Genomic DNA, 10,341 nt, shown 5'->3' on the forward strand with positions numbered 1-10,341 from the left:
CAGGACACACGGCCAGCTGTGCCCTGGGTTGCAGTCTCAGGGTCTCCAGAGGCAGGCCTCTCGTGGGCGTGGGCGGGAGACACTGCAGTCCCTCTCCCCAGGCTGTGGCTCGGAGCCCTCAGGGAGGTGAGCTGGGCGCTCCCACGCCCCTCTGGGGCAGGACGTTCTCACGTTCCCCTGCCCCCACGTTCCCACGCAGGGGCGGCCTTGGGAAAGGCTTGGGGCGGGCCCAGGGGAGGGTGTCTGAGCCCGGGTCCCTCTGCAGCTCATTCTCCATTACTCGCTCAGCAGACCTGGGTCTCTCCTGCAGCAGAGCTGGGAGGTAAGAGTGGGGAGAGCCCCGGCTTCAGGAGTGGGGAATGCGACTTAGACTCCCCCATGCGGTCCCTGCCGTGGAAGAGGGGGAGGGGGTTCCTGGGGAATTATCCTTTGTTCGCATATGGGGTGCCATCTCTTTCCCCAAAAGCAGATTACTCCTTCCCTTTCCCCATCCGTGGGGCTCTCCCACCCACTTAACACTGATGGGGAGCCCTTCCTTCCCAAATGGGGGACCCTCCCGCACTTACCACACATGGTATACTCCTTCATAATTATTGGGTGCCCCTCCCCAGATGTGGGGGGCTCTTTCTCTTTTCAGAAATGGATGCCCCTTTACCCTCTCCAGATGTGTGCTCCTTTTCCTCTCTCTGACCCATTTTGGTCCTTGTCCTCCTCTAAAGTCCCTCCCCACCCCCATGGAATGTCAGTCCCCGAGACTCCCCCCACCCCATGGGGGGTTGGGCTCATCCTGTCCCCCTCCTCCACCGGATCCAGCAGAGCAGGCTCTCCTGCACGTAGGCAGCCAATTAGGGAGGGAAAGGGGGGGGGGCGGGCAGACTGTCTGGCAGAGATGGTGGCAGATGGCCTGCGGGAAGAGAGGCAGCCCCAAGACCTGCTTCCTCCTACCTGGACTCCCACCCCGTCTCTTGGGGGGCAAACAACCCAGGATGGTTTCCCAACCTGGCCAGGCTGAGCTGGGGCAGGAAGTAGGACCCAGGCCCCCAGCCCCAAACTATTCAGACCCTGCCTTAAGAATTAGGCCTCCTCCCACTTCTCAGATGGGAAATTGAGGTCCCAGGAGGGAGCTCCAAATGTCTTGGACCCCTATTTACCCCCATGGGGATAAAAGACAAAACTAGAAGGGCGGGGCCTGAGGGAGACGTTGAAATACTAGAACCCCCCCCTCCCCGCCCCCCACACACACACCTGTGAAAATGGTTTCTCTGTCTAGGCCCTAAGGGTAGGGTCAGAGGGCAATGTGTGGGCTCATTCACATACACCCCCCAGATGTTCTTCAGAGCTGCCCGGAGGTTGGTGCTGAGGAAGCCAGGACTTGGAATTCGAGGGATACACAACCCAGGAGACACTGGTAAGACTTGGGCACCCTCCTCCCTTGCCTAACTCCAAGGCAAGGGCAGGAGTGCTGTCTGCAGGCTGCTCTGCCCCTTCCAGGCTGGATCTACCCAAAACCTCTTCCCACAATCCCACTCCTGGGTCCAGGAAATGGAGCTCCTGTACCCCAAGCTTCCTCAGGGGCTGACCCCTAAACCTGAGGCCCCTGCGGCCTTTGTGTCCTGAGGTGGAGGTGCTGACAGAACCTGGGACCTCCTTGGCAGACCCTGGTGTCAGTGCCGGTCAGAAGATGCCGAAAGCAGGAGAGACTGCAGCCAGCTAGCAGAGGGCCTTTCTGATTGATTGATTTACTTATTTATAAACACATAACATTTATTGAGCCCTTACTATGTACCCCTAGCTGTGATAAACATTTTATACCGATTAACACATCTAGGCTTCACAACAGCCACGTGAGGTGGAGGCTGTGCTGTCATCTCCGTTTCCCAGATGAACACACTGGCCCAGGGGCCTAGATGTTCAAAGAGCCAGGGCTCCTGCTCAAAGCAGTTCCAATGCCCTCCTTGTGGGCCTCTCTGGTGACGGTAAGCAGAAGCTTTGTTGAGACTCTCCGAGTGCCCGGCCTTTTTTCTGGACACTTGAGTGGAGCCCTCGAGGGCTTAGCCATGAGGGAGAGCATCCAGGAATGGAGGCCAGCAGTAAACCAGCCTCTCTGTTGATCAGTGTCGTTTACGGCGCACCTACTGTGTGCCAGGACAGTGACGCGCAGTGAGGTAAAGGGGCTGGTTGGAGCTGGGCTGGGGAGGAACTGAGTTTCAAACCAAACTGACTCCAAAGCCATGCCCCTGATCCCTATTAAAGGTATACAGAGCGTTGGTCTGAGGACTGAAGGGTCCCAGGTTTGATTCCAGTCAGGGGCACATGCCCGGGTTGCAGGCTCGATCCCCAGGAGGGCTCCTGCAGGAGGCAGCTGATCAATGACTCCCTCTCATCACTGATGTTTCCATCTCTCTCTCCCTTCCTCTCTGAAATCAATAAAAATTGATTATGAAAGAAAGAAAGAAAGAAAGAAAGAAAGAAAGAAAGAAAGAAAGAAAGAGAGAGAAGCATGTGGCTATTGTTTTGCAGTTTGCAGAGCACTTTCACACCTGTCAGCTCAGGTTTCTCTCATGAGCCTTTGCTCACCATTGCCTATGCCCGACTTGCCCTCTTTACCTCGGATCCTCCCAGAGAACACAGGATTGGAAGCCAGGGGGGCTGAATTGCAGCCCTGGCCCTGGTCCTTCTGGTTCTGTGAATTTTAGCAAGTCACTTGCTGCTCTGTTGCTTCATCTGTAAAATGGAGGTAACAGCATCACCTGGCTCGTGTGATGTGGAGTAAATGAGTCAACTTACCTGAAGGCCTTAGAATGGCTCCTGGCACAGTCCGTGCTCAGAAAATGCAACCCTCTCTCTTCATATTATGGTTCGTGCTGGAATGTCCCAGGGGCAGCCTGCACTCAGCTCCTTCCTTGTACCCACAGCCCACAGCAAGGGGAAGATGGCCCCCTACACCAATTACCATGCCCAGCGCTCCTACCCCATGCCAGACGACCCCTTCTGCACAGAGCTCAACGCCGAGCAGCGGGCCCTGAAGGAGAAGGAGAAGGGCAGCTGGACCCAGCTGAGCCACGCCGAGAAGGTGGCCTGTAGGTCTCAGGGTGGGACTGGTTGGGGAGAGTGGGCTGGCGGTGGCTTTGCAAAGAAGGGCCCATCAGGGAGCAGTAGGACTGGCGAGCCCCCACCTACAACAGCCAAAAAACCCCAAACACCTGAATGCATACCCAAGGGGAGAATTTCATTCATTTGTTCATTCTTTTTATTCACTCAACTATTGTGCATAGCCTGATGCTAGAGGATGCTGGGGACGCAGGAGTGAATCCCCCAGATGGTTCCGGCCATCAGGTGCCCCCCGTCCAGTGGGGGAACGGACACCAACCCAGATAGCTGTAATGCAGGATGGTGGCTGGGGGGAGGTGTGTTCAAGTGTTTGTGAGGACCTGAGAGAGAGAGAGAGAGAGAGGCGGGGGGGCGTCCTGGAGGGCCATCCAGAGGAAGGCCCGTCCAGCTGGCCCTGAGTGGTGAGGAGGAGGGTGCTGCTAGGTAGGGGAACAGCATGGGGAAAGATAGGGGGCAGGAGAGCATGGAGGGTTCTGGCAGCACTGAGTGGTGTGAGGGGACAGAGCAGAGAGAGGCAGGTGAGGTGGATGGGGGAGCAGGGGCCTGACCTTGAGGGGCAGGGGGGATGTGTGACTCCAAGTTACGCCACCAGAAGTGCCCTGGGCTGCCAGTTCCAGACCCTGCTTTGCAAACAATAGATGCTTGATAAGAATTGGCTGGATGGACAGCATCTGCTGCAGGGAGGGGGGGGCTTGGGGCCCTTGGGATGGCTGCCCCTGAGGCCCCCCCCGCCCCCCCTTACCTGCTTCCTCAGTGTACCGGCTCCAGTTCCATGAGACCTTCGCGGAGATGAATCATCGCTCCAATGAGTGGAAGACAGTGATGGGCTGTGTCTTCTTCTTCTGTGGATTCACCGCTCTGCTTATTTGGTGGCAGCGGGTCTATGGTGAGTTGCAGCATCTCACCTGACTGCTGCCCTGGGCCATGCCCTGTGGCCACAGCCAGCAGCCCAGCTCTTATGAGGGAACTATGCTGGCACTCATCTAAAGATTTTGAAAAGTCCCCCAAAGAGGCGGAGGGTGAAGGGCAGAGCACAGCTGTCTGAGTGGGAATGTAGGGACTCTACCTCTCTGGGCCTCAATTGCCCCATCTGTAAAATGGGAATAATAGTGCCCACATCTCAGGGCGCTTGTGAGGTTTGAATGAGAAAGAGCTGTAGGTCAGCTGTAGTTATGAGTGATATTGTTACTGCAATGCTGGATATGCGGCTAGAGTGAGGTGTGTTCCAGCATCTGTGAGAACCCAAAGGAGAGAGAGAAGAAATCCTGGAGGGCCATCCAGAGGAAGCCACACTCCAGCTGGCTGTTACTAAGCATGAATTTTTCTTGTTTTTTAAAAAAATATATTTTTATTGGTTTCAGAGAAGAAGGAATATAGATACGTCTGTGATGAGAAAGAATCATTGATCGGCTGCTTTCTGCATGCACCCCCCCCCCCCCCCGCCCGGGGATAGAGCCTGCAACAAACAGGGGCATATGCCCTGACCGGGAATTGAACCATGACCTCCTGGTCCATAGGTTGATGCTCAACCACTGAGCCATGATGGCCGTGCAAACATGAATTTTTCAGTACATTGTTTCAGCTGCTGTGACAGAGCCCCCAATATACTCGAGCTTAAACAAAATAAAGGTTTTTCTCTTGTCTCACAAAAAGGCCATAGGAAGTATAGGGACTCCACAATGTCAGGCTTCTTGCGCCTTGTTGCTCTGCCATCCTTAACATGTAGCTTTCTTCCTGACATACAAGATGGCTACTTTTAGCCCCAGCTGGTTTGGCTCAGTGGATAGAGCGTCAGCCTGTGGACTGAAGGGTCCCAGGTTCAATTCCAGCAAAGGGCACATGCCTGGGTTGCGGGCTCGATCCCCAGTGGGGCGTGTGCAGGGGGCAGCCAGTAAGTGAGTCTCTCTCATCATTGATGTTTCTATCTTTCTCCCTCTCCCTTCCTCTCTGAAATCAATAATATATATATATTTTAAAAAAAGATGGCTACTCCTGCTCCAGCCATTAGCCTACATTCCAGTAAAGAAGAGGGGAAGGGAGGAGGCTCTCATTTTTAAGGTCCAGAAGTTGCACACACCACTTCTGCTCACATTCTATTTGCTAGAAATGATCATATGACCATCTCTAGCCACAAGGAAAACTGGGAAATGTAGTCTTTAGCAGGGTTGTCCTATACCCAGCTGACCATTTATTACTATAAAAGGGTGATTCTCAAAGTGTGGCTCCTGGACCAATAGCTTCACTTGGGAACTTGTTAGAAATACAAATTCCCAGGCCCACTCTGGATCTCCTGGGTCAGACCCTGACGGTGGAGCCAGCAGTCGGTGTTTGCACAGCCCTCCAGGTGACTGATGCTCACCTGGGGTTGAGAAGCACGGCTCTGGCGGACAGGAGAGGATGTTGAAGAAGAGCTGCAGTCCGTTGACCTCTAGTGGCCTCGCTTGTTTCTACTGTAAAAGTGTGATGGGCACTCCTGCCTTGCATAAGAAGGAAATGAGAGAGCCTTTGGAAAAGTTCTAATCTAGCTCAATGTTTGGTACTTAAAGATGCCCATAAAGATTTTTTCTTTCTTGCCCACCCACTGGGATATAAAGGACCAGGGATGGACGGCAGGCAGGCTGAGTCAGCCTCGGGGGCAGATGGATCAGGAAGTGCAGTAAGACTTGAGTGGTGATGGACGCTGTGGTCCCAGCCCTTCCCTGCTCCACACGTGAAGGCACCTAAAATGCCCATGGGTGCTTCAGCCTTTGGGTTAAGTATTGTCCTCACCAGATTTTTTTTTTTTAACACTCACCTGAGGATATGATTTTATTGATTTGAGAGAGAGAGGGAGAGAGAGAAACCTCGATCGGCTGCCTCCCATAGGCGCCCCACAGGGATCAAACCCACAACCTTTTTGTTTTCACCAGATTGATGTCCAACCAACCAAGCTACCCGGCTGGGCCTCCCCTGGTTTTTAAAGTGAACGCCTCTATCCTACCTCCTACTCCCCACCCCCTTCAGGAAGGAGAAGAAACCATCTCCTCCTGAACTCCTCCCAATCAGTGGGAGCAAACTGAGTAGCTACCACGTTATGCAAATCGTTTTATAAATAGTAACTCGTTTAATCCCCACATCCCTAGTGGCTAGGACCTGGTTTTGACAGGTAGGGAAACTGAGGCTCAGAGAGATAAAGTGACTTGTTCAAAGTCACACAGCAGGAGAGTGGTAGATCTAGGACTTGAATCCAGACAGCCTTCAGCCCAGTGCTCCCGTTCCATTGGGCCATGCCGCAGGCGGAGAAACTGAGGCTCAGGGGGGAGGACCTTGACCCAGTTCCCACAGCGAATCGAAGGCAGAGTTGGGGTCAGAACACGGAAGTCTGTGGAGTGCAGCTTGGGAAGTCTGACGGGGAGACGGACAGGGTGGAGGGAGCGCCTCCATGCAGGGCACGCTCCCCCTGTCACTGGGACCCTGGCTCGGAGGGAGAGGGCGGCCCTGTCCCTACCCCGTGCCTTCCTGCAGTGTTCCCTGAGAAGCCCATCACCTTGACGGATGAGTGGAAGGCCAAGCAGCTCCAGCGCATCCTGGACATGAAGGGCAACCCTGTGCAAGGCCTGGCCTCCCGGTGGGACTATGAGAAGAAGGAGTGGAAGAAGTGACCCTGCATCCCAGCCCCAGGCTACTCCCCGGCAGCTCTCCCCTGGCCCGGAGCCTATGGAGCACTCCCTCCCCTCTTTCACCCCAATAAAGCTGGCCTGTTCTCTTCTGCCTGTGATCGCCACCTCAGTCTTTATCTGCCACAGAGCCTACTTATACTGACATCAGGCAGTACAGCAGCCGAGGGGCTCAGAGCCCAGCTCGCCAGGGAGGGCTTCCTGGAGGAGTAGAGGCGAGGGCTGAGTCTTGCAGGGCTCAGGAAAGCAGGCAGGAGAGGGAAAGCATTCCAGGGGGAGGAAACGGCTTGAGCAAAGGCAAGGACACTCCTTTATTCAGTTAAGTAACACATACTTATTGAGTACCTACTGTGTGCCAGGTGCTTACTAATCCAGGCCTTGGGGATGCGGCAGTGGACAGTCTCTGGCCTCAATGGAGGAGACGTTTCTTTACAGGGGGAGACAGAAAAGTAAGTAAGTAAATATATAGCAGGTGACCTGGTTTGAAGTGCTATAAATAAACCAAACAAAGTAGGATAGAGGGGGAGTGAAAGGGCGATTGGGGATTGTGGGTGACGGTCTGAATGAAATGAGGAAACAAGCCTTGTATCAAAGACAGAGCAGCAAGAGCAAAGACTGAGGTGGGATTCTGGTTTGTGTGTTTGTGGAACTGTAAGGAGGCCACCCACGGCGACTTGGAGAGCAGCCGGAAGGTGTGTGTTGGGGGGGAGGGGGGGAGGGGGCTGGCCTTGGGTTGGCAAGCAGATGATAAAAGCCCCATGGGAGTTTATCCTAAGTGCGATGGGAAGTTGTATCAGTCTGCATCCTCTGAGAAGCCAATGCCAAGAAAGAATGAAAGATGTCGGAGATTTGTTGAGGGTGCCCCCGTGTGAAGGATAAAGGAGACAGGGAGAAGGAGGGGGTGGTGAGACCTTTCAGACCAGTGGTTCTCAACCTTCCTAATGCCGCGACCCTTTAATACAGTTCCTCATGTTGTGGTGACCCCCAACCATAAAATTATTTTCGTTGCTACTTCATAACTGTAATTTTGCTGCTATAAACAATATGTAATTATATATGTGTTTTCCGATGGTCTTAGGCGACCCCTGTGAAAGGGTCGTTCGACCCCCAAAGGGGTCACGACCCACAGGTTGAGAACCGCTGCTTTAGACTGTGACGCAGGCCTGACCGCTGTGGAAGGAGGGAGTGGGGGAGGGAGGATTGGGTAGGAAACGCCTTGGACTTCTGTGCACTGTATCTAAGTCCAACCAGGAGACAGTAATTTAATAGAGGCTGTTTAAAGGCCTATTAAGTTTACACAAGAGAAGAGCTATAAAGATATAAAGATAACTTTAAAGAGTGTCCTAGGGAGCATGCCCAAGAAGGACAGATTTGGAAGGGGGGTGCCTTCCCAAACTGGGATTCAGACCTCATTGGAGAAGGTGTGGTTGAAGCCTACCAGTTGGCACAGAACTGAGCTGGGTTGGCTAGGCCCCAGCTGGTCCACGGTCACTGGGCAAGGACAGTGAGAAGTCCTCAGAGACCCAAGGGCACTGAGGCTGGTGGGTGGGGGAATTGGGGCACCTTTGTAGATGTGAGGCCAAGAGTGTGTGGTGTCTGCCTGAGTTAGGAGGGCGGCAAGAAGATGGTCCCCAGGCGTGGGGGCTGCAAGGTGGCTGATAGACTGGGCTCATGGCTGCGGCAGATCACCACCAGATGTCCTCACACACTGCTGACCAACCACACAGCAGGAGCAAGAACACACACACACACACACACACACACACACACACACACACACCCCAGAACCAGAAAGCCAAGCCAGCCGTTCCTCCAGACATGTCCCCTCCAGCGCCCTCTGCTGGCAGAGTTTAGCATCTCCCTGTAAAGGAGGCAATGCTCAGAGTTCGTGATCCTAAAGGGTGAGTTTGGAGTTGAAAGGCAGTAAATTGACAACTGGAACAGCAAATCTGAGAAAGCCGTGGCCACTGGGGAGACCCAGAGGGACAAAAGGCCCATTAGAGGAGCAGCCCAGGGGACCGTGGCCTCAGCGAAACGGCTGCAGCAGAACCTCACAGGCTCTCTCGGAGAGAGATCTGAGCAGCACACCTCCACGGACACCCTCAATGCCAATGGAGGGATCTAGAAGAGCAGTTGTGACAACAATACACAGTGGGGCAAAAGTAGGCTTACAGTTGTTCATATGGAAAATAATGCAAGAATAAATAATATTACAAGAATAAACTCTGTTTCACGTACTCATAACTGTAAACCTACTTTTGCCCACCCTGTATTCATTCAGCCAACAAATACTTACGGTGCCTCTACTATGTACCAGGCTCTGGGGACAGCGTGAATGAGACCTTATTCCAGTGCTCATGAATCTGAAAGTCTGCGATGGGGACTCAGCATTGATCAGACAGTCACCCTAATAAAGTATGGCACAAATAAGTGTTACAAAAGGGAGGCACATGGTGCTTGGACTTACCAACAGGGGCTGGGGGAACTTGACTCAATCCGGAGCAGTAAGGGGGGGCTTCCCTGAGGAAGTGTCCTCAGACCTGAGAGATGAAAAATGACTGGGTGTAAGCCAGATGAAATAGGTGGTGGGACAGCATTCGAGTCAGGAAAAAAGCATGTGCAGAAGCCCTGTGGTAGTGAGAATCATGCTTGACGGAGGAAATACAGGGAGCCACAGGGCTGTCAGAGGGGGAGGTAGAGGTGGACAAGGGGTGATAGGAAAGTAGGAGAATCACACAGGGTCTTGGGGTCTCTGCTGCCTCTACTGAAGGGACAAGTCGGGAGAAAGCAGGGAAGAGTGGAGCTAGGGGAGTCTGTTGAGGCCAGAATATGGGGAGCCTTGGACACCCATTTAATTTTTATCTGAGAGAGGCAGCTACCTCGGCCCTAGGCTCTCACTGGCATGAAGGATTAAGTGGTCACTATCTTAGCACAAGAGATGCTGGGGACCCAAATGGGAAGCACACAGGAGCCTTGACCTCCAGGTTTCCTAGCCTGTTGGGGGGGACGGCCAGTCGGAAGCTAATGAGGTAAGAACTATGGAAATGCCCGGTAGTATATTTTGACCCAGACCCTGATGCCTTGCTAGCAGCAGGAGCAGTTTTGCCATAATTTGAAATGTTGAAATATGCAGGCAGTAAAATTTGTTTAGATTAATAAATTGCCAAGGAGTCATGTTGTGAGTAACAAAGAAAATTGTCAAAACTGGCCCAGGGTAAAATTAGATGTTGTACTAAGTCAACCCCCCCTGCCCCGCCCCCCGCCAATAATGTTGTGTAACAAACAACCCAAAGCTTGGTGGTTTACAACTTTGAGCATTTCTGTTTATCTTTCCTGGGCCTGTGGTGTGGGTTGGCTGAGGCTCTGCTGGGATCTGCAGGTTTAGTTCCAGTCTGTGGGTTGGTATTTCTGTGTGCTCCGGCTGCCATAACAAATACCACAGATTCGGTGGCTTAAACAACAGAAATACATTTTCTCACAATTCTGGAGGTTAGAAGTCTAAGATCAAGTGTTGGCAAGGTTGGCTCCTTCTGATACTTCTCTCCCTGGCTCGATCACATGGTTCCTCTGTGTG

General features: G+C 53.2%; 1 protein-coding gene across 1 annotated transcript; it reads left to right on the forward strand.

Annotated features, from left to right (window-relative positions):
- Positions 1-212: 212 nt before the first annotated feature.
- On the forward strand, positions 213-6,859 carry LOC132239490 (cytochrome c oxidase subunit 4 isoform 2, mitochondrial). The gene is made up of 5 exons (XM_059705832.1): positions 213-322; positions 1,327-1,408; positions 2,916-3,080; positions 3,866-3,997; positions 6,616-6,859. Exons 2-5 carry the CDS (start codon positions 1,327-1,329, stop codon positions 6,750-6,752), a joined length of 516 nt encoding a protein of 171 aa, XP_059561815.1. The 5' UTR covers positions 213-322; the 3' UTR covers positions 6,753-6,859.
- The last annotated feature ends 3,482 nt before the right edge of the window (positions 6,860-10,341 follow it).

This window comes from Myotis daubentonii, chromosome 8 (assembly GCF_963259705.1).
Source record: "Myotis daubentonii chromosome 8, mMyoDau2.1, whole genome shotgun sequence".
NCBI classification, from domain to species: domain Eukaryota; kingdom Metazoa; phylum Chordata; class Mammalia; order Chiroptera; family Vespertilionidae; genus Myotis; species Myotis daubentonii.

Coding starts and splice junctions, on each gene's coding strand:
- LOC132239490 (XM_059705832.1), top strand. CDS start 1,327: ATGTTCTTCAGAGCTGCCCGGAGGTTGGTGCTGAGGAAGCCAGGACTT. Junction 3,081..3,865: donor CCACGCCGAGAAGGTGGCCT/GTAGGTCTCAGG, acceptor CTGCTTCCTCAG/TGTACCGGCTCCAGTTCCAT. Junction 3,998..6,615: donor TTGGTGGCAGCGGGTCTATG/GTGAGTTGCAGC, acceptor GCCTTCCTGCAG/TGTTCCCTGAGAAGCCCATC.